A 24,869-nucleotide genomic window follows, 5' to 3' on the forward strand; every position below is an offset into this window, starting at 1 on the left:
AGTTAATAACAATATGGACATAAAATTATTATAATAAGCTTACAGAAAGAAAACTTGGACTGAGTTATATCACACAAGAGATGAACTTAATAGAAACTAGCGTAACCTAGATTACTCACAACATAAACATTTTTACCTTCTTATTTAAATTTAAACCAGACCACAACATGCTATCCATTTCCAATTCTGGCATCTACCCCACTGAATATTTGCAGCAGGTTTTTTAATAGTTGTATTTTAATAAAAGTATTGGGTTTAGTTTAGAGGTGCCTTCACAGAAATGACATAACATCTCTGTCATACTTCCTGGATTTGTTCCTCATGATACTGCACAAGTCATATTTGCTAATTCATTTGGACATCTAGGCATTTTCAATAAAAACATTAGATGTTTTCAATCTTCCTTGAACATTTTTCTTGCTATTTATTAATTTTCTTAAGTAAATGAAGATCAAGTGGGATGACAATATTTATTTTTAATTCAAATAATGAATAATTATTATTATGTATTAGCATTCAATTTCGTGTTATAACGAAGGGAATAAAAAGCACTTTACACTCTTAATAAGGTATCTAACTTTTACATTAATTTTCCTGTCATTTTAAATGGGAATAATACAATACTTCACATATCATGTAGAACAGGTTTTCTCACATATATTCAAAGCTTAAAAGTAAAATTCTGTTATGAGATACATATAGAAAGGGCATGGTAAGACAAAATTTTGTCGTATGTGTTAAGCACTTGGAGGAGATTACAGTCAAGAAATTAAGGAATGTAGAGATATACAGGTAGGCAATGAATCATATGTAGATGTTAGATATGAATGGTGTAAATGTAATACAAGTAATATTTTCTAAGCAAAGCTCAAAACCATCTATTTTATCTCTCAAGTATTAATATTTTCTGAAGGCCTGTACATACTCCCATTTGAAAATGGTGCTTGTTATTTATTTGTATGTTTATTTTCCTAGGTAATGTGTCCCACATTTATGATACATAGACCAAACCACATCTTCATATGAACTATTTCAAAATAAATAAATGTACACAGTAATGCCAATCTTTTTCTCTGGTCTGCATGGGTAAAAAAGCTGTTTACACATGAACCAAAGAAGGAAAAAAAACAAGTCAGAAGTCTAACCCTTGATCAGTGCCACCTCATTTGAAAAGAAATTAAAAATATTTTGCCAAGATGGCTATCCAGGACTTGGTTATACATAACAACACTAAAGTGCTTTTAACAGTATATTCCTAACAGTCTACAGACTAATTCATTTCTTGAAAAGAGACTGATGGTTTGATAAAGATCATAGGTTTTACTTTTCATTCTTTGAAGAAGCCTTAATGTTATGGTTGTATAACTTATTTTAATACAGTGGAGTTGCTGTCTTGAAAACTGTAAAGCAATTCAAGGACTGTGTAAATTCAAGTAGTTTTCACCACAGTGAAAGGATGAGAGTTAATGGATGGAACTGGAAGACAGGAAGCTCTCAGTATATATTAAGAATATTTATTATATGGTCAAACCATGAGACAGGTTGATCAGAGAAGAAATGGAGTCTCCCTCCATGGAGATAAAACTCAGTTGTGTAGGATCCTGAGCAACCTGATCTAACATCCAGATTGGACGCGCTTGTTGGGATATGGGTTTGGACTAGATGACATTCTGAGATTCCTTTCAGCTGTAACTATTCTATGATTATGAAAATATTTTCCTTAAAGATTTATCTTTAAAGAGGAGAACTAGATTCTACTATCCTCAAAGGTCAGAGAACTCTAAATGTTTTATTTTTTTCTGGAAAGGTTTTTGCTATACTTCTTTATATAATTTCTTCTATGAAGAAATAGATATATTTTTTCTATAAAAACTTCTATGTTTGCATATATATGTATACACATACACACACAGAGAGAATACGTATGTGCACTGAGGAAGAGTGCACACCTTATCTATGTAGATACACATAAAAATCAAAACTAAGGAAATTACGTATGAAATCCTCCATGCGTATCAATTATTCAAATATGAATGAATTATACTCCCTCAGGCCAGTCTTTAGGGAACGAAAAAGTTTGTTCATTTTGAAACCATCATTCTCAGAATTGTCAAAATGTTCCTGTAGACAACCAAGTGTGACTTCCCTGATAATCCTTTTATGATGCTTATCTGTGTAACATCCAAACACCTCATGAAAAAATTAGTTTACACTCCTTCAAAGAATTGAATTGCAGTCAACACCATCTACTTTGAGGAAGAACTGGTTATAAGAAGTCTAATTTTTTTTCATCTTCTACACCCTTCTCCTCCTCCAAAACACTTACAGTCGTGAGTTGCCATGATCTGTCTGTGCAATTATCATGGTCTATCTGCATATCAGTATATGATGTAATTATCAAAAAGAGGTGCAATTATCAAAAAGAACAATCAATGAAAAACTCTGCTCCTCAGAAACAGTCAGAGTAATATATTGAATGAGCAGGAACAGTGACCAATGTGTTTATTAGTGCCACAATTAATACAAACCCATACTCGCAGTGTATGCAAAGAATCGCCCATTTAGCAAATGCCCTTTTTTCCCGTGGGGTGCAAGGACACTGGATCCTATTTCAAAACATTCTACCAGAGAGGAAGTTCATCAGTGAAATTAAAATTAGTTCAACCATGAACTGATTAAATTTACTAGAATAAATATACTCAATCCTGCCTTTAGAACATATTTATTCAATGGACAATTGCCATTTAGCAACGTACTCTGGAGAAAAAAAAAATCTCATTTACTTAATGAATTGCATGCTAGTTCAGCATCTTAAGGAAGAAATTTATCACAATATGTAAGTTTATTTCACAGCAGAGCACAGTATTTATAGAGAGCGTGTAATACTTTTTGCTTTAGATGGTTACCATCTAGTGCCTAACACCATAAGAAAACACATCATATGTCTATGGCCTATTCAGTGAAAATATTGTTCCCTTGGCTGTGAGCTGTGGGAACCCCACAATTCTTCATCCCAAGAACCTGACTGAGAAGCAGAATCCTTTAGGAAACAGGCTTGCTGAACTACAGAGTGCCATTTCAGGAAAGTCATTATTCACACCCCTTTCTACCACTGAAAAGTTCGAGCATCATCATATACTGACATGTTCAACATATTGAAATATAAAAATGAAAGCATTTGCTAATTAAATAAGCTGAAGGCCAAGAGAACCCCTACCATTTTTTAAAGACAGAAATACAGTGGATATTACTATGTTTCCATATGTCAAATCAAACATGATTAGTGGGCTTTCCCAGTAGTCTTCATTCAATTTCAGCTTTTTCATTCTAACCGAGTGTCCTGAAACACTAAGAACTGTTTTAGAAAAATACACTATTATCAGCATTATGTAGCTCATAGAAGTTCAGCAGATTTTTTTCTTAAGTACTACTCTAGAATTAAGTGGGTACATTATTCCTGATAACATTTTCATCATCAGAAGAGTGTGCACCATGCTAAAAGGAAAAAAAAATATTTTGAGAGGAAAACACCTCAAATACACAACTTAATAAATATTACAATATACTTTCTTAATATTAAATGTAATTGGTATCACCCTAACTGGGAAAACAGATTAAAATGAACAATTCTGATAACAAGAGATAACTGGAACTATTAGATAATTTTTCAAGCAGACTTCTTTAATGATATGGTGGAGACTCCAAAATGAATGATGTTACTCAATACCATTTTTTTCTGATTTAACAATCATACACTTAATCATCAGGTATAATGTGGCCCCAATCAATTCCTACAGTAATTGAAGAGCATCAAGTTCTGTTAACAAGTTAGGAACACAGTGGTCAACACGAAATGAGAAAATGCAGCTTTCGAGTCAGGTTTAAATAAAGTGCATATCATGTTTTGTATGTCAGAACACCTATGTCCATAGACAGATATACAAATACAAATAGCTAGCAGTTTGTACAAGCCAGCTAGTGGCTTATAATAAGTGCTTTACAAGCAGATACGGATTAAGCTTGCATGCCTTGAGCTAACCGGCAATCAGTTAGCTCACAGTAACATATATTCAGATAGACGTATCTTCAATAATCTGCTGATTTAAAGAATTATATATTCTCCTGTACTTTTTTTACTAAATATCTAACCACACAGAGGTATGTAACATATATTCCCTCAACTATTCTCTTTTTCCTAAAAATGGAAGTTTTACAAGCTCCACATTTAACTCATTTTGATAACAATAGTTTGGCAAAAGGTATGTATTTTAAGGTACTCTATATTTTACCCATTCATGCTTACCATCACAAGTTGGGAGTGGGTGACTCCACCAGTGATTTTTTTCACATAGCAAAGGTTCCTCATGACTCAGCCTGTAACCTGGATCACAACTAAATGAGACAGTGGAACCTATAGAGAAGTCATGTCCATAACGACGTCCATGCACCGGTATGCCAGGATCCAAGCAAGAGTAAGTATTAACAGTTACACCTAGATTAAAAAAAAAACAACACAACAAAAACAACAACAAAAAGAGTTAAATAAACAACCTATAGGGTTTTTTTTTAATTAAGTAAATCACTGTGCTGTGAGTGGGGGCAAAGCCTCCATTATCACACATTTTCAGTGAATACTCCTTGAACTATGTTTCTTTGTGTTACCATTATGTTATCGATAATTAATTGCATCCTGTCACTGTTGCAGAGAAAAACATCACATAATTTACAGGATATTTAGCGTGATCCTATCTCAGAATTATTAAATTATTTTGTCCTGATGCTGATGTTGAAAAGCTTTGATGATCACTCACAATTCTGATTTCCAGCCTTTCCCCCCTGCCCCCAAACTTTGTTATCCTAGCGAAAATGCTTTTTATGTCTTTTGATATTTATCCTTTAATTTTTTACATAGATCAATTATTTACATAAATAATTCTTATACCTAATTTTATTTGATATGTGAGATATTGAGAAGATAAGGAATAGCAGAAAAAAGGAGTTAAGAGAAGTTGACTTGATAAAGAGGATTTTAATGGGTGTTGGAAAATTAAAGCTTTTAGATTATTTCCCAGTGAAAATTTTAACTTAATTTTAAAAGAATCAGGGAAAAACAAAGAAAGAAAAAACTCTAACAATAATACTCAAGTTAGCAAATTAGTAGTCAGTGTAAGAATTTTTATGGGTGTTATTCCTTTTATTCCTACACAAAAGCCTTAAAATGTACTTCCTTACAAAGAAATTCAGTGTGGAAAGAAATAATTGTCATAGAAAATGACAACGTATAAAAAACTTCAGCTTTCAATAGGCTATTTGAAGAGAGAAATGCTGAACAGAAGATCATTAGTCATTATTACTATCCAGAAAAGGGAAATCCTAATTAGGTTGTACTGGATAATATAAGACAATGAACCAGTAAGAATCAAACAAAAATAATATTAATACTAGATATCTGTATATAAACAGAGGATGTTAAGCACAAAAACAAGTACTGAAAATGGTTTATTTTGTGTAAAAATGGTAAAGATGTGCATTTTCAATGTTCTTTGATAGTATAAATGTAACTTCCATTGTTCACTAATGTAAAAAGAACTGTGGGGTTGGGATCAATTTTAGAAGAAAAGGGATTTTATAATTAAATTGAAGAATTAACTTATAATGAAATTTCAGATTTCCTTTCCAAATTTATTTAATTGAAACATTTTGATATAAGGATATTTGTAATAAGTGCAGCTTTCCTCTTTTTGCTATTCACATTCCCAAAGTGTGATTTCTATTTAACTTTATTAATTTAGCCAATCAATTGAAGAATTTAGTGGTCTCTGATGGCAATATTAATCTAATTTTCCTGATCTGTAATGATAGCCATCATTTGAACTTCAAAATGGATGAGAACTTAACTAAATCATGGCTTCTTCAATGTAAAAGTTCATGCAAATGGAAGGATATGGGTGAAGGTAGGAAAGTAAAAGAATTTTGGAATAATAATAGATTTTTTTAAATAAGCAGCCAGAACTTGACATTCACTAGAGTTAAAATTAGCCCAAATTTTATCTGGCAAAAAGTCACCTCTACATATATTGTATTTAATATTGTTATCATTAGTTGTCAGGAAAAGTAAAAATGTCCAAAATTAATCTAAAAAATTAAGAACATCTGAAAATTGTTTGGTGATAGTTCCAACAAGTAGGAGTATGAAACAGAAATGGATAGATAGCAATGTGCTATCATTGCAGGTGCAAACACCTCACTAAGCAAATTAAACAGTGAATACAGAAAAGTATTATTTCGCTTATTACAACAAAAGGTATATTTAGAAACACTAAAGTAAATGACATGATAATATATCAACTTATATGAATTTTAAGAGTTCATAAAGTATGAAATCTTACGGATACTTTCTGCAGTGTAGTTAATATGATTATAATAAGGGAAATATAATACTCTATATGTCAGAAGAAATCACATATGAGGGGTTTTAGATCCTTAAAAATCCACAGCAATTCCAAAGCTTGTTTTTCAGCTTATTAGTGTGAACTGCATTTCCCACTACCTTCAGTTAGAGCTGCAGGTACATCAATCAGGACAGTAATTCAGTTATTTGCTTAGATTTTCATAATTTTCCTGATCTCATGCAGTTTTACACACACAACAATGTATTGCATAAAAGATAAGAAAAACAAAACATAAAAGCAACATCCAGAAGAAAGGCATTTGCTTCCCCTTCCCATCTCCTGATTCTTAAAGCATGGAGCAGTACAGCAATGACATTAAATTGTAAACGAAATTAATAGTCATCTCTTTTGCAGTTTAACATCACTAAATCTTTCTCAGTTTGAGAAATAACAGGAATTTACCAAGGACGACACATGTGCACCTTTTTATGACTAGTATAAGCAGTGGTGGGGAAATCAAATAATACAATTCTGAATTACTTACTTTCATAGTGAATCTTGAATCCATTGTTAGAACGACTGTTGTCAGTTGTAAAGAGAAGATAAATGAAATTGCTACTGCTAAACAGGAACTGTGGGACCTGTGTACCATTGTAAGATCCCAGGAGTGGAGATAATAGATTTGGTCCATCATGAACTTCCAAAACATCATAATTGAGTTCTGTCTGAAATCTGGAGTTGAGGAAACAAACAGAGGCACAAATATAAGCAGCAGTTAAAACAAATTCAATAAGCCCATAAAAAGTAAGCCATACTTTAAAACCATGCTCATTTCCTGATCATATTCTTTTAAATATTTCTCCACATATATATTTTACAATATCAATATAATAGTATTAATTATCCTTTATGATTAATACATTAATCAAATTCCAGGTTACTGCCTTAGTAAGATGAGAAATAAGTTTAAACTCCTTGAGCTGGTTTATATTGCAGGAAACGAGCCAGAAACACATGGTTTGTTAGCAAAGATTAATATTACTTGCATATATTATTTTATAGCACAAAATTATTTTTCTTTTTGGAAAAATTAAGTAAATGTAGAGGATATGTTGATGCATTCTTTTATTATATCTATGCAATTTGTCACGAATATCATCAAGGTATTTTTTATTATCAAATACTCATACTCTTAACACCTATCCTTAAAATCATCTACAAGCGGGGATAGAATTACTTAAGTCTGCTTTGACACTCTAGTGGCTTTGTGCCAGTTGAAGCTCAGTCCAAACTAGTGGCAGAGTTATGATAAAAAAAAAATATATTAAAAATCCTATTTAGAAAGCACTATAAAGCAAAATGCCTATTTAGAGACAGTACATGTGCTGGTCCTGTCAAGGAAAAGCTGAGTGTGACAGTGCTACTAGGTATCTCCTTGTTTGTCTTGGTTTATATGGTGTCAGCAATCCCAAACACCCGTTTGGTATTTTGACAGTGGTTTCTCTCTTTCTTGCTATGACAGAACGCACATCAATCATACTGTTTTAATGGACTCTCTGATGGATTATTGAAAAACCCTTTCAGAATTAAATAGAAACAATTAACAGCAGGATCCTACAAGGATCCTTCAGATATTCCTAATTCTCTCTCTGATTCACTTAGATGCCTAATTTGGCTTTGCAAAATCCATTCAAGGAACTGCATGACTAATGCCAATGTACTGAGAAACTTTGTATTTCAGCATTCATGTCCCATGAGTCTGAGCCTAAAAATCTAAAGGAGACTGGTGAAAGATGAGAAGTCAAATTAAGCTTCCAAAATATGTGTTTTCTTTTATCCATGTCCCACTCCTATGAAATAATATAGAAAAGAGCACAAAAATAAACTAATAGGGAGTTACAGAAATGAAGCAGGATAAGTCTAGAAGTAGGAGAACTGAAAAATTCTTTTTTCACTCAATCCCACATGAATTCACAACAATATGTTGCTAAAAAGCTACCAGGCAATAACTTGCCTTTTCCAGTATTTGTTTTTCCCACTAATCCATAAAAAAAACCAAACCCAGAAACAGTCTTGGCAACAGATTGTTTAGTCTTGCTCTGCTTCCTTAGTCCCTTTATCAAAAACATACTTGAGACATAAAGTGTAAAAAGGCATTGATCTCATAAACGAAAAACAACTATCAGGCCAGTCAAGACATGATGAAATTGAGTCTCCAAAGACACAACAGAAATCCTCTCATAAGTACTTGTTGCTTAAAAACTACACACAACACCACAAATTGCAGGAAATAAGGAGAGGAAAAGTAAGTACCCAAGTGAAAAATAAAAGGTGAGGTCAGCTTTTTAGTGAGATAAGCTGAAAGAAATTTGAAGGAGGGGATTATGTACAATGCCTTTGCTTGGTCATTTGTCTCAGAAAAGCGATCAATTTAAATTTAATTTATAATGGTGATACTTATATCATTTTTTTCCTTGAATACCTTTCCTCTTGATGCCCAGCTTATGTGATACTTTTATATATCATGTGGTTATTCCCTTGTGTGAGAAAACAGTAGGGATTTATAGGAAATTGAATAAAAAAATACTTTGTGCTCACGTAAGACCACTCCAACATTCTTTCCTACTTAACTAGTCACTATTCTGAAATTAAACTGGATGGCTTCATTGCTATGTGAGGTCTGTTCTTATGGAGGATTCGCAAAAATTCTTCAAGCAGATAGGAGTGAAACTTGAACACAGGAGCCAACAAACACTTTTTTATCTAATTTGAACTGATAAAGCTGCTTTAATATTTACAACATTCATCTTTGTTTCTAAGAGGCACCCTATCAACTCGATGCAGTGCCAGGATGAGTAGAACATCCTGCTGCACAGTATATACTCATTAGTCAAATGTGACTAGTACTCCAATCAGTAGTTTGCTGATTAACATCCCTAGCATTTAAATACTCATAATTAGGCTTCATGATAAACACTTCATTATAATGAAGAATGGCACTTGCATTTCTCACTTCTATCATTTCAATTCAGCCTAAAAATCTACTGATTTATAACAAAAATCTATCAGATAATCTATCATAGCTATGCCTATGCAACAGGAATAAACTCTGTAAAGTATACATGCATGTCCATAAAAGAAAATATGGAAAAGTTATTATGAAGTCTCTGAAAGCACAAAAAATAATAGTTATTATTTTTCACTTTGCCTATAAATCTCTTTCCTTTCACCCGTGTCTCCAGCTCCATGGCACAGGAACCCTTTAACGTACAGTCATAGAATGCACATAGGCAACGTCATACGAGAGAAGCCATAGGAAGATGGGAGACTAAAAGGAAATGAATTACTGTGCAAGTGATAAACTGATGTAATGTTAATGTGTCACTCTGCAGGAAATGTGCATTAGTAAGAACTGTTCCCTTCCTCTTAGAAAAAAACAAAAAGAAAGGATGTAAAGATTCTAGACACGTACTATACATGTTTTACTCTGACTGAGAAATTAAAAATCTTTCAAATAACTACACACATTGTGGAAGTCTTAGTATTTGCACCAAGAAAGGTTAGAAAAAATACTTCTGTTTTTCAGGACAAAGGTGAAATGTAAAGGATTGAGCAAAATATGAGACTTTTTTAATCATAAAATCATAGAATGATTTGGGTTGGAAGAGATCTTGAGGATCATCTAGTTCCAATCCCCTGCCACAGGAAGGGACACCTTCCACTCCTTATCATATAGGAAAGCCATTTGGCTGTAGTTTTAGAAGTGTATATTTCAACAAAACTAGCCTTCTGTCTTGAGAAAGTCCAGCTGAAGATTTGTAAGCAGAAGGAGTAGAACAAGGACAGTCAGACTAGAATGAGTCCTTAAAAAGAAGCTAAAGTATAAATGCCTCAGAATTTAAATTTAAATTACGTGAAAAAAATAAAGTCTAAGTAAAAAACCTTACCACTGTTAGTTTACAAAATGTTTTCTTTCAGCACACTATAAAGATTTATTTCATTATTCCGTTTATGTAATAACTTTTTCTTTATATCCCAACATGTAATTATTTATCTAAGTGCATTTGTGTGAACACACATAGATGTATTTTCACATGTAATCCTGCACAGAAACACATAAGCATACACACACCTATGTAAGTAGAGCCTCGCCGGGTTGCTGTATCTGAGCAATACACATATCAGTCCAATTTATGGCAAGCAATAAGAGTGTCAAAAATGAGCAGCAATGGAAAAAGAAGTGTCATCATAATGAGATTAACTTATAAAGAGGATAGGAGCTCACTCTGTGATCTGAAGAGATCACGTCTTGTTCTTATGGCTCTTACCTACGAGAGTAATAGAGGTTGTGCAATTTTATGACAAGGCCTTAATGCATTACAAACCAGAACTGTACACAAGAGACTGTCAGATTTAATGAAACTCAGGTGCAAAGTAAGAAAATCCAGCTGGCTTAGAATTTTGCAAATAAAAAGGCAAATACTTTTCACTTTGAAACGACTATCCACGACAAATGTGTAATTGAAAATGAAATGCTGAATTAAAAATAAATTATTTGAAATTGTATTTTTCTTTTAAAAAGCTTGAGTTAACGAAAGTTACAAAATTTTTATTTAATTTTGATTTACATTACAGTAAAGAAAACCAATAATTTTCTTTTACTTTTGAAGTAACATGAGTTTGATTAATTTCTGCAAGAAGGAGTCATTCACTTCTCTTTTTTATTTTAATTATCAAAAATTTGGTAAATCTTCATATTAAGATGATGTACAGCGCTAGTTATTTTGGAGGACTATCTTTCATTAGATGTTAAGGATAGGAAATACCTTTGAAATGTCCATAATACCTGTCCTTTGATTGTATATAATGTCATGTGAACACTTTATTATAGTGTAAGCTATAGTATTAGAAAAAAGTTTTAAACAATTTTATCACAATAAGAGATTTTGCTAAGAGAACCTGGTTGTTTTCAGATCCTGCTGAAAACGACTTTCGAATTATATTAAAATGAAGCCGTATCTTCTCTTTTGAGTGTGACTAGTAGTAGTCAAAATACACTGCATAAATAGGAACTGAAAAGTACTTGCATGATATTTGTGTGCTATAACTTTGATCATCAAAGGCCCCTTTTTCCCGGATCATCATTTAACTTTATTAATATTTACAATTAAAAAGAATGTAAAATAGCCTCAAAAATATGTAGAATGTAGCATTTTTTTAATTATATTTTCTGGTTTGCTTTCTCATAAAGAGCTTAAATGAAATGCCCATGTCTTGCTATGATAAGAAATTATAGGTCCTCAGCATATCTAAGTCCTTGGAATAAGGAAAGGACCTAAGTAACAGGTAGTAATGCAGGAAAAGTGGAATGCTGCAGTAATTTGGGGAAACTGGAGTTACATCCTGAGAGCATAGAGTCCTTTCATAACAACAGATCAGCTGATTTGATGATTAAATATTCACCGTGGATAAAAATATGAATGCATTTAATTCAGTTTTCACAGTTGATTCAGATTTCCAGAGTTGAAGATTTCACAGGTTAGAGAGAAAAAAAAATAAATTCATAAGTATAATTCATCATAGCAACACGGTTATGAGCAAATGTAACGTTCTAACCTTTAAAAACAGACAATATTTTAAACTAGGCCAGACAGGCTTAAATATATGCAAGAGGGTAGGTATTTCATGCGCTTTTCAAAGCATCAAAGTAGAAATTACACTGAAGATAAAATGTATGCTCTGAAGGCACTAAGGTGTTTTGGAAAATCCTACCTGATAATACAATTGCTTGATTTTAGAGATAGTGCAAATTAATGCTATGACAAAGCTAATAAAATTCTGCTTCTGTGTAAAAAGTGGAAAATATTAATTAAGAAAAACATTAGCCAAGACCTTTCAAATGTAATTTTGATAGAGTGTCCTGGTTCAGCTTCTATCACCCACTCACAATTCAAGGAATCTTTATAATACCCTGGCCAGCCTGGAGAGAGGATTACTCCACTGGGAGATGAAAAATGCCCACCACATGGAGCTAAAAATGAAACAAAGAGAAAGGTATAACACAGAGTTACTATATGTAATTCAAAATTATCACTTTCAGTATAAGACATCTATAACGAACAAATTAAAAAAATACAGTTGCAGGAAGATACAACAAAGCTTTTGAGCTGACAGACTGTGGAGTTCAGAATCAGATGGAGACAACTGAATCAAAACCTTAAAAAGATAAAATGAGCTGTTCAATAAGTTCTGACAAAGCTTTTTATACTGCATTCTTAAAGATACAATCTATTTGCCTGTAATAAAGTACATAACAACAAAATGTAATCTTTCAAAAGTGTCATTACTTTTGGTTTTAATTGTGAGCAAAGAGGTTTGAAAAACTTGCAAAAGTTTCAGTTGAGTATCAAGCTAGAAACTAGTGAATTGTTTTTTTAACTTTGATATGAATCCACTGTCATATTACGTATGTTTTGCTTGTCCTGTTGATAGTTCAAATTCCTTATTCATGAAAAAGACATACCATTCTCACAAGATTAGTTGATAATTTTGGCATCTGGCAAACATATTAAATACTGCAATATATACATCTGCAAGCAGAATTACTAGAAATAACATGTAGCTTTTCTCTCAGAGATAGTGAGTAAATATAAGCTAGGAAAACTGTATTAAAACATAATTGAAAGCAAAGGTTTTGGTAATCATATTTAAAGTTTTTCAATGGCTCAATGACACATTAATTACAGGAATAACTTCCACAGCTGTAGGTATTACAAAGATAAAGAGCCTTATAACAATTCTTCTTAAATAGTAAAATAGAATCTGGTACAGAATGAGGGAAGTTTCCATTAGCTGATCAGTGTCAAAACAGTTAGTCATAGCACAGAAGAGAGATTCTCAGAAGTAATAACCATGTTTGACTGATGTTGGTTTTGGTTATGGGGAGTGCTAGTCTATCCCAAAGATGGTATAATCTCACAGGTGGGAAGAGTAAGAACCGTAAGACCAATATTGATAAAGGACCGATCTTTCAGGTTTAAGACTCACAAAGCTCTGTTCAGGATTTAATTTCATGCATGAATGCAAACCCATCACATCTGATGGATCTACACGTGTACGTAAAGTCAAGTGCATGCACCATCAGACTTCTGCGAGATGATCTTCTCCTCAGTGGTATGGATGGGTGAGGAAAACACTGGGGGAGTGCTTGGCATGTTTTTGTTTATTTGTTTTCAGTAGGAGATTGATATTCCCTAAATAGAGAAATTAATTCACAGAATTATCTTGAATTCTAAATGTCTAAGAAATGCAGTAATTCCATCACTAAAAGTATTAATATTTTTAAAATAGGCAACAAATCATAATGTTTTTCTAGCAATTTAAAATATCTAGGACATCTTATGAATTTAATGCATATTCAGTGTGGTAAATTGTTCAGCCCAAGCGTACACATCCTCAAAAAAACATATCTATGTATCTTTCTATATGTGTATTATGCATATAAATGAATATAGTAAACATACCTATAGAGACAAATATACAAAAAAGTCTCCTTTGTCTACAGGAGACAAGATAGAAAAGCAACTGATCTCTGAGTGTATTTTTCTCTAGAAGTATAAGATATATTTTCCTTGAGTTACAATGTTACATATCAAATAACTAATTTCAATTACTTATTCCTGAGAAAATAAATAATTTTTAAAATACTTGACTCTAAATTGAACTATTTCACTCACTGAAGTGCTTGCAAATTGTTATCCTTTATTGTCAATCCAGCTACTTCAGTAAAAAGTGTAGCAAGTAGAGGCATTTAGTAAGTTGTTTTTTTAAATTATTATTATTTTTTTTTATTAATTTAACTAAAATGGATTACCTAGAATCTTAAGTATAGAAGAGAGATTTAGGAGTAATGTTATTAAAAAAGCTTTTTCAAAGTTGCTCTGACTTGCATCAGTGAGCATTACTTGAGAACTTATGGAGAGACTTAATCAAGCCGCCTTTGATGAAAATACAAGGTGATAAGGAGCTAATAAGACTTTAAGCCCTCTCATAAGGAAAAAGACAGTTAAGAAAAATGTAAGAGTTGATTTTCACTAGACTACCATAACTGCATAAACATGCAAAGCCTTATTTATCATACCGGATTATAATTTAGAACCTGTGAAATATAAACTATATGTTACTTATTTTCTGCAATAAATATGTTTTCCATGATGGTCAACAAAGCAGCATTGAAAAGACAAAAGCATTACACAGAGCGTGTTCTTAAACTGGTGACCACAAGTCTCAAATGATGAGCAATCTACAATTTCTTTATTTTCAGGAATTGCTGACTGGTTTATGGAAAATGAAATCCACAGAATGTATTAGCTATTCAGTTTAAACTTTACATTAAAGCTAATTTTTCTGTCACAAAATCTTTTCAGTCAGACCTATTTTTATGTCCTCTATGTGAGGCTAAGAAGAAAACAAACAAAATACATTTCAGTGCCTTACACAAGCAGGCAGAAGCAAAATTCATTGCTTCCCCAAAATATCAGCCATGAAGAAGTATATAGCACGTTTTGTGGACAGTGTGAAATCATACAAAGCAGACAGTAAAACTGAACCACTCTCTTTTCCATTACCAGTTTAGAACTGCCATCTGCAATAGAAAGTGTTAGGATTGTGTGCCTTGGGGTTGAATGAAGAGATACCAAGATTAAAATAAGGATCTTTGTCACCTTCATCTTCTCTCTTGCAGGTGATATGGATATGTGCCAAGAGTGGGATATATTTATCTGTACAAACAATTAAAGAACATGAACTTCAGAGTGTGTGTATATATAGATATATACATGTATATATATAAGAAAAAGAACTTCAGTAATCAAGTAGGCCACATGGTAACTCACAGACACTAGAAAAGTACAATTTCTCCAGTTCAAAGTATGCCTAAATACTTTGTTGGTTCTGATGAATATTGGTGTAAATACATGAGCTTATAGAACTATCAATGCATGTCAGAGTTATTGTTATCATGAGCTTCTTTGCTTAATTGCTAATTAAGAATTTGATCCAGCCCACATTAGATTTGGTGTGCTTCTCAGGATCTGAACCCTCAGGGACTAAACACATTTTCTAAAGGAAAATCTTACAGGGTTGGTTTGTATGGTTTTTTGTTTGTTGTTTGTTTTGTTTTGTTTTGTTTTGTTTTTTTTTAATCTATCTCTTAATTTTACTTTTATGACACTTTTCTAAACAAATTCACAAAATTGTCCTGGATTTCACCAAGCCTCAAAGTTCATACACAACCAACATAATCAAGCTGGAAATTTTCCCTTGAATTTCATCTTGTAGAGTGAAGGATGAACTTGCTTTGTTTCTTTGCCAGGCTCATTAAACACATACACATATTTATTTACATCATAGGCATCTATATGTATACAAATATTTTTTTTATTTTTACTTATTTTCTTTTATTGTTGAATAAAACATTTTAATAAAGCACTGAAAGTGAGTTATATACTGTAGGTATGGATTTTGTAACTACCTGAATGCAACGCTTACTTATCATTTATTTTTGAACACAAGCAAAAAAAACTTTTGGCCTATTACCAAAACGCTTCAATATTCACTTTCAAAGCAAATGAGATCTGTCAGGAGACCTTCTGAAGATGATGAGAGATGAATGGATTGAAAGCAGTCCTGCAGAGAAGGACTTGGGGATATTGGCAGATAAAAAATTGGGCATGAGCTGGCAATGTGTGCTTGCAGCCCAGAAAAACAATCTTATCCCGGGCTGCAAAAAAAGAAGTGTGGCCAGCAGTTCAAGGGAGGTGATTTTTCCCCTCTGCTCTGCTCTTGTGAGAGCCCACCTGGAGTACTGCATCCACCTATGGGGTCCCCAGCACAAGAAGGACATGGACCTGTTGGAGCAGGTTAGGAGGGACACAAAAATGATCAGAGGGATGGAACACCTCTCCTACAAAGGAAGGCTGAGAGAGTTGAGGATGTTCAGCCTGGAGAAAAGCAAGCTCCAGGGATGCCTTATTACGGCCTTTCAATATTTAAAGGGGGCTTACAGGAAAGGCAGAGGAGACTTTTCATCAAGGTCTGTAGTGACAGGACAAGGGATAACAGTTTTAAACAGAAAGGGCGTAGATTTACATTAGATATAAGAAAGATATTTTTTACGAGGGTGGTGAGACATTGGAACAGGTTGCCTAGAGAAGTTGTGGATACCCCATCACTGGAAGTGTTCAATGCCGTGTTGGACAGGGCTCTGAGGAACCTGATTTAGTGAAAGATGTCCCTGCCCATGACAGGGGGGTTGGACTACATGATCTTTAAAGGTCCTTTCCAGACCAAACCATTCTATGATGACATAACATTACTGCTGCAAAGATGGAGTTGTGTAAATTACTACGGCGTGTAGATTTAATACAGACTTGATCCAGTTTCCAGTGAAGACAAGGGATAGCCTTAAACTGATTTCATAATTAATTGCTCAGGGACTTTTTTTACTGGAAGAAAAAAAAAAGGGCAAAAGAAAAAAAAGGATAGGATTCTGCTCCAGTATTGTTTCATTTATGTATTTATCTAAATGAGCACATGATCTGGACCATGATCACACAGCTTTTGAATACCTCCAAGGAAGGAGACTCCACAACCTCCCTGGGCAACCTATGCCAGTGCTTGATTACCCTCACAGTAAAAAAGCATTTCCTCATGTTCAGATGGAACCTGCTGTTTCAGTTTGTTCCCATTGCCTTTGGTCCTGTCACTGGACACCACTGAAAAGACTCTGGCTCTGGCTTTGTCCTCTTTGCACCCTCCCTTCAGGTATTAATATACATTGATAAGATCTCCCCCTGAGCCTTCTCTTCTACAGGCTAAACAGCCCCCGCTCTCAGCCTTTCCTTATAAGAGAGATGCTCCAATCCTTTAACCATTTTTTGTCCCTTCATTGGACGCTGTCTTGTATGTCCGTGTCTCTTGTGTACTGAGGAGCCCAAGACTGGACAGAAACTCCAGGTGTGGCCTCACCAGTACTCAGGGTAGGTGGGAAAGACCACCTCCCTCAACCTGCTGGCAATACTTTACTTTATGCATCCCAGGACACCATTAGCATTCTTTGTTGCAAGGACACATATTTACCTTGGTGTCCACCAGGACCCCTGGGGCCTTATCTGCAAAGCTGCTTTACAGCTGGGTGGCCTCCAGCATATATCGGTGCACGCCTTGTTCCTCCCCAGGTACACGACTTTGCACTTCCCCTTGTTATACTTCATGAGATTCCTATTAGCCTATTTCTCTAGCCTGTTGAGGTCCCTCTGGATGGCAGCACAAGCCTCTGGCGTATCAGCCATTCCTCACCTTTTGCTGTTGTGGCAAACTTGCTGAGTGGCAAACTCTGCCCCACCACCAATATAATTACATATGTATTTAATTATCAGAAAACACTCAAGTTTTTTGATGGCTAGTATCATGTAAGTATCCATTTAGACAGACGTCAGAAGCATCTTACTTCACAGGAAGACAAAGCTGCACCATAAAGTTTCATAATGCCACTGTTCCAGTGGATATTGTGCATACGAGGTTACACAATGAAAATAAATGAGCTAAACTGTAGATCACAAAGTTCGGAAGGTCTTACTGTACTTTTGACAGGCAAGTGTCTCTACTAAATAGTGTGAAATATACAGCATTTTCCCCCAAAGACATGTCTATTTCTTAAATTTCTGTATTTTTTTTCACCTAATACAGTCTGCAAAGCATTTTGGTCGCTCATTTTGACAAAGCAGCACAGTACCTACCACTGCCTACGTTATTCTGCACCTCTCTATTACAAAAATAGATTAATTTTGCTCACTTTGACACAACTTCAAATTGAAGATCATGAATTATTATGATCATTTGTCCAATCTTCATTTTTCTCAGGACATTACCAAGCTCCTATATTAAAATGATGAACTGTTGTACAGAGGTATTTTGTATTTTTTAGGACATAATAGTCCGTCTTTCTCCTACTGTGTAGGAAAAAAAGGGTTTCTAAAAGATATATAAAGTTCAGAATACAGTATGTTGCAAACATTTCTAAATATGCAGACTTAATTTTTTTTTTCCTCATTGACGGTTTTAAAACAGTGTTTCTCACCTTTTACCTTAAAGTCCCTTTTTGACACTACCTTCAGCAAACGGTACCAGTCAAACAATAAGGTATTTACACTCACATTCACCTCACCAACCAGAAGGTTAACCCTCCAGCATTTGTCATCCCTACAAATTATTGTATACAACTACTTATACATATTCAAAATACATATGGAGCCTATAAACTACAAAATATATTAACAAGAATATGAATACCAGATGGCCTCATTCTGACCATAGTATACTACCATAGTTGGAATACAGTATTGTTAAACTCATATAAAGCTCCATTTTCTCACAAAATTTACATGAAATTGTTAAATATTATCTTTGGAATACAAAAAAGTAACCCTCTTAAAAAAATACTCCTATAAATATTACATTAAAAATAATGCCCTTTGCCTAAATTCAGAGTAATTTCTCTTTGTATTTGGGATCTAACATTAATAGAGTGTTTCGATTTGGGGGTTTTTGGCCTTTTTTTTGTTTGGTTGGCTGGTTCGTTGTTTTTTTTTTGTGAAAGAAAATCTTTCTTACCCTTCCTCTGATTATGGTCCTTCCTGATGCCTGCAGTGCAAGATTCAATAGAGTTTTTTATTTGACTTTCACCATCACATGCTGATTTCCTAGACCCAGGAGTCCTTCCCTTCAGAATAGCTGGGTGACTGGACCTATCTTAAAAAGCCTTGTTTTTTAGAAAATAAAACTCTCTGGTCATCTTGCCAAAGAATTGTTTCCCTGACCTTTTTTACATTGATTTTCAGCCCCTGTTCTTTCTTCCAGTTCTATTTGATGGTTACCTGGCAGATTCATACCCATTGTCAGTGTGTTAAAAACAAAACACTAGAAATACAACATAACTAGAAGTTGTCATCAACCAGAATCTCTTTGTCAAACACATGTCTACGCCAAATACAGAAAGCCAATCTTAGCCTGATCCAAGAACTCTCACAAAGTCATTTCTATTTATTTCTTTGTATAATAAGGTGCAGGGGTTGCAGCAGGAAATTTCCATATGTGAATATGAAGAAAGCTTAGAGGATGACAAAGCAATCGCTGAACATCTTGTAGATTCATAGTTTTTTACCCTTTTTTAAAGAGCTTATGACCCATGCTACAGGACAGCAGGATATTAAGCATTACAGGAGTTATGCAGGAAGACCGAGAGCTGCAGCACAGGTACAACAGTTTAATATTACAAGAGATTATGGAAAATCCTCCTTGTAGCCCTCACAGAGGAAGGATGAAAGTCACAAGGACAGGAATCCCAAATTCAAAAGCATCAGGGAACAGCAAAAGCAGGGCTGCTCCACTAGAGAAGAGAAGCCAGGAGCCAAGGACGATCACACACACACACACATGCAGACTTAGTGCCTTCACAGACAGAACATCATCCAAGTCTACCTGAGCAAGGTGAACAGGACTAGATTGGTGACAGGAAAAGGGTCTGATGACAGTCAAGTGACCATCAGATGGATGTAATTTGATGGGTTAGGTCTGAGGTCAACATAGGAAGTCCAATGAGCAAGCTGGAATCAGCAGAAAATAGGGCTGGAGACCAGTACTCTTGTGGCATTGCTGGGGGAGGGAAGAACAGCCCCAGGCTCAGCTGAAATGGGATCCTGGGCCATGGGAAGGGCTGGGAGAAAGCCGCAGCAAAGGCTGATCATGACTGTCCTGAAAAATGAGTATGGTGATCCTATCCATCTGCACATCTATTATTAAGTGATTCTCTCCTATATATTCCAATAGCTGATGTTTCTGCAGTGGAAGGAAAACTGCACAGCAGTCACATTCAGTGTCTTCTAGTCAGTATGTGGAGTTCCTGCCTTTGACTTGATGTATATGACAATGAAATTATGAGGCCTGTGTAGGGCAAGCAAACTTCACCTTATATGAAATAACTTTGTGTTACAGGCAAATGTGTAAACAGTCAATAAAAATTCTGAAAGTCCCAACAGACCAAATTGTATTATTAGCTTAAAAATATGTTCATTTGTCTTCAAAATTTATCTTAAATTTTAAAATTCTATCTAATTCTACAGTTGATAAATACATCTAATTCAAAAATACTAGTGTCCCAACATCTAGGATTCCAATATATGTTCCATTTAGAGTCTCAGACCACCTATGGATCAGATTATCCTGTGCATAGACAGACATTTTAAAATATCTCCATTAATTTAAGTTTTTAAGTAACATTGAAAATGCAACCTTATATTTTATTAGCAACATTATTCAGCTCCATGAACCTTATAATAAAGCATGTGCATTATGTCATCACAGAATCATAGAGTTATAGAATACCAGGTTAGAAGGGACCTCAAGGATCATCTGGTCCAACCTTTCTTGGCAAAAGCACAGTCTAGAGAAGATGGCCCAGCACCTTGTCCAGTTGAATCTTAAAAGTGTCTAATGATGGGGAATCCACCACTTCCCTCAGGAGATTATTTTGATGGCTGAGTGTTCTCATTGTGAAATATTTTCCTCTGGAGTCCAATCGGAATCTCCCCAGGATTAACTTCTACCCATTATCCCTCATTTTTTCCATGTGAATCCTTGTAAACAGGGAGGCTCCGTCTTCTTTGTAGGCATCCTTTAAATACTGGAACATGGTGATAAGGTCTCCCCTAAGCCTTCTTTTCTTAAGGCTGAACAAACCCAATTCTCTCGGCCTTTTCTCAGATGGTAGACTTCCCAGTCCGTTGATCATCTTGGTGGCCCTTCTTCTCTGGACTCTCTCCAGCCTGTCCAGATCTTTTTTGTATAGCGGGGACCAAAACTGAACTTTTCATTTCCAGGTGTGGCCTGACCAGCACTGAGTAGAGTGGGATAATGACTTCTTTGTCTCTGCTGGTGATGCCTTTGTTGATGCAACCCAGCACCCTATTGGCTTTCTTTGCCACTGCAGCACACTGTTCATTCATATTGAGCTTGTTGTCCACCAGGACCCCCACGTCCATTTCCATGGAGCTGCTCCCCAGCCAGGTAGATCCCAGCCTGTGCTGCACTCCTGGATTATGTTTTCCCAGGTGCAAGACTTCACCTTTGTCCTTGTTGAAGTTCATAAGGTTCTTGTTAGCCCACTCTTCCAGCCTATCCAGGTCTTCCTGTAGGGTGATTCTCCCTTCCAAAGTGTCCCCTTCCCCACTCAGTTTGGTGTCATCAGAAAACTTCATCAGGGTACACTTGATTCCATCATCCAGATCACTTATGAAGGTATTAAACAGTGTTGGGCCCAATATCGATCCTTGGGGGACCCCACTTGTGACAGGTTGCCAGTTTGAAAAGGAGCTATTTACCACCACCCTCTGGGTGCGGCCTGTCAGACAGTTCCTCACCCACTGCACAGATCACTTGACTGGATCATAACACATCAGTTTCTTGAGCAGGAGGCTGTGGGGAGCCATGTCTTTGAGAAATACAGGTAGACAATGTCCATCACTCACCCCACATCAACCAAGCAGGTTACTTTGTCATAGAAGGTGAACAGGTTTGTCAAGCATGATTTGCCCTTGGTGAATCTGTGCTGGCTTTTCCCAGTCACGTCCTTCATTTGACTTGTGACAGCCCCCAGGAAGATTAATTCCATAACTTTCCCAAGGAATGAAATAAGACTGATGTGCCTCTTCTTGTAGATGGGGGTGTCATTAGCCTTTTTCCAGTCTTCTGGGACGTCCCCCGATCTCCATGGCTTCTCAAAGATTATGGAGAGCGGCCCCAAAACAACATCAGCCATTTCTCTTAACTGTCTATCCCTTGGGTGGATAGCGTCAGGCCACATCAATTTGTAGGGGTCAAGCTCCTGTAATAGTTTGCATAGTAACTCTTCCTTCACTGATGGCGGGTTTGTGTTTGCATCAACCTGGACTGTTGTTCGCAAGGCTTGGCGCCCAACAGTGCTGGTAAAGACGAGGTGAAGAAAGTATTGTGAACCTCTGCCTTTTCAGCACTGTCAGTGACTAATTTACCTCTCCTGTTTAACAGCAGGCCAACATTTTCCTTCTGTTTCTCCTTGTTGTTTATGTACCTGAAGAACCCTTTCTTGTAGTTTTTGACATGTCTGACCAGTTTCAATTCAAGACGAGCTTTTGCTTTTCTAACTGCATCTCTGCACACCCTGGCAATGCCCTTGTAGTTCTCAACAAGTATTCGTCTGCTTTTCCATTTCTGGTATGCTTCTCTTTCAGTTTTGAGAAGACTCAGAAGCTCACAAGTAAGCCAGGGGGGTCTCTTTCTCTGCCTACTTCTCTTACCTTTAAAAGGGATGAACTGTTTCTGTGCTTCCAGGAGAGCATTCTTGAAAAATTCCCAGCACTCACTATCTTATTTATCCTCCATGGAAGCTTCCCACAGAATCCCTCCCAGATGAGCTCTGAGTGAGCTGAAGTTTGTTTTTCTAAAATCTAAAACCTTTGTCTTTGTACTCACCTTCAGCATGCTTCGTCAGTATCCCAAACTCAACAATATTGTGATCACTTCAGGTTATATCATTATTGATTAAATCATATATTTTTTAAAAAAATCATTACAAGCAAGTGAATTCATTTTTTTTGCCTTTAGGTTAAGAAATCTTAACATACAGACAATTAGTGAAGCAAAGGTTGTATTTTTATATCTATTAGCATAAACAAGTCCAAGGAAGTATGCATAACACTGTGTTTTAGAGGTTGTAGTCTATGGAGGTATTTAATTTCTATGCACAGGAAGATCAATTGCTAAGAGAATCTTTCCCAGCCGAGGTGTCACTGTGGACAGAAGAAATAAAACCGCTCAAACTAGCCAAATAACACCATAGCCGAAAACCTAAAAAGAGATCAACATCTTTATTCTAATCTAATATTGTAGCAGCGAACGTCACTGAGCACTCAAACGATTTTAACTTGTTCATCTGTCTGAAGTAGGAAGTCAACAGCTGTATTTTGAAGAAAACCTATACGAAGCTGAGTGAAAATAATTTTAAAAACAAACACAAACAAAAAAATCAAACCAAACCAAGCCAAACAAAAACATAACAAAACAATCAAACAAACAAAAAAAACCCCCAAAAACCCCAACAAACCCAGACTTCTTGACTGCTTAAGAACATTGAGAGAAAAGTTGAACACAAGATTTAAATATTGAAGAACAGAAACCTTCATTGTACTAAAATAAGGTTCAGTGAAAACAGCATAATTTTCTTATTTTCTTCTTCCCTGCTATTTCTTTCTCCTAGGTATTAACAAGATCAATCATGATACTGATCGGACTGGAATTCAAAAACACAGAGATGAATATTATCGGTGTATTTCTATCACTGAAGCTCATTGCTTTAAACAGTTTCCCAAATTGAAAAAATACATGATTTAAAAAGAAAAGGGGGGAAAAAAAGGCAGGAATCATCCTTTCAAGCATAAAATGTCTTTGGGAAATTGTAGTTCCACCAGTGCCAAATGACAGCTATCTGAAAGTATGAACAGTATAAACTATTCCCATTCCAGTCCTAATAAGTTTCTTAGATGAGCCTTCATTATTACAGAGGTTATATAGCAGTGCTTGCATCACTGATGTTTATGACAATTTTATTTCATGTTTTTCTTCTGTCCTTATAACAGTTATGAGAAAAATTCACTCCTGCAGACTTTTTTATAGTAAAAGCTCATGCCTCAGTAGACTCTTTTATTAAAGACTAGGTTTTACAGGAGCTTAGTGCTATTCATTTGCAAAAAAATCTGAACTTCATTTGGTGACAACTTAAAAGACATTACATCAGGTTCTCCTGAATCAGAAATAAATATTATACATACCTCCACACTTAGGAATAGGTCCACTCCACATTACTTTTCCATCCATTAGCATGCAAGTAATTGTTTCGGTTCCTTGTGTTTTAATAAATCCTTCCTCGCATATAACAGAAATTGAGCTCCCCAGCTGAAAGTTGTCACCAAAACGCCGAGCGTTGATTGGCACTCCAGGATCAGGGCACTCATTATGTCCAAATGCTTTTCAAAACAAAAAAAAAGGGGAGGGGGGGGGAATAGAGTGATAACTCTGGCAAGTAAGATGTCATTTTGAGGATTTTATTCTGCTAGTAAGAACAAACTATTTATATTAGGAAACAAAAAGAAACAAAAGCTTGACCAACAGCAGAATGTACAGTAGTACAGAAAAAGGCTTAAAAAAAAGCTATACCAGCAAGAAGCTTAGTTTGGACAGCTAGGCAGTGGCAGATCAGTGGCAAATGTCAGTGATGGCTGAGTTCTCCTTTCCAACAGCCCATCCTATCCAAAGTTACAATGGGCCAGAAACATCCATCAGACAGGAAGGGCAAGCATCTATGGTATAATAACTTCAGTCATGTTT

The 24,869-nt window shown here is 35.2% G+C and overlaps 1 protein-coding gene across 3 annotated transcripts in view; it reads right to left on the bottom strand.

Annotated features, from left to right (window-relative positions):
* The window catches only part of CSMD3 (CUB and Sushi multiple domains 3), a 684,352-nt gene that overhangs the window by 272,255 nt on the left and 387,228 nt on the right, over window positions 1-24,869 (bottom strand). For all 3 annotated transcript variants that reach the window (XM_074577705.1, XM_074577704.1, XM_074577703.1), the window contains 4 exons: window positions 24,314-24,508; window positions 12,285-12,423; window positions 6,937-7,124; window positions 4,304-4,492 (listed from right to left, as the gene is read on the bottom strand). In XM_074577705.1, the coding sequence (XP_074433806.1) occupies window positions 4,304-4,492; window positions 6,937-7,124; window positions 12,285-12,423; window positions 24,314-24,508 (711 nt within the window). The remainder of the gene's footprint in view (window positions 1-4,303; window positions 4,493-6,936; window positions 7,125-12,284; window positions 12,424-24,313; window positions 24,509-24,869) is intronic.

The sequence above is a fragment of the Larus michahellis genome, chromosome 2 (genome assembly GCF_964199755.1).
Source record: "Larus michahellis chromosome 2, bLarMic1.1, whole genome shotgun sequence".
Lineage (NCBI taxonomy): Eukaryota > Metazoa > Chordata > Aves > Charadriiformes > Laridae > Larus > Larus michahellis.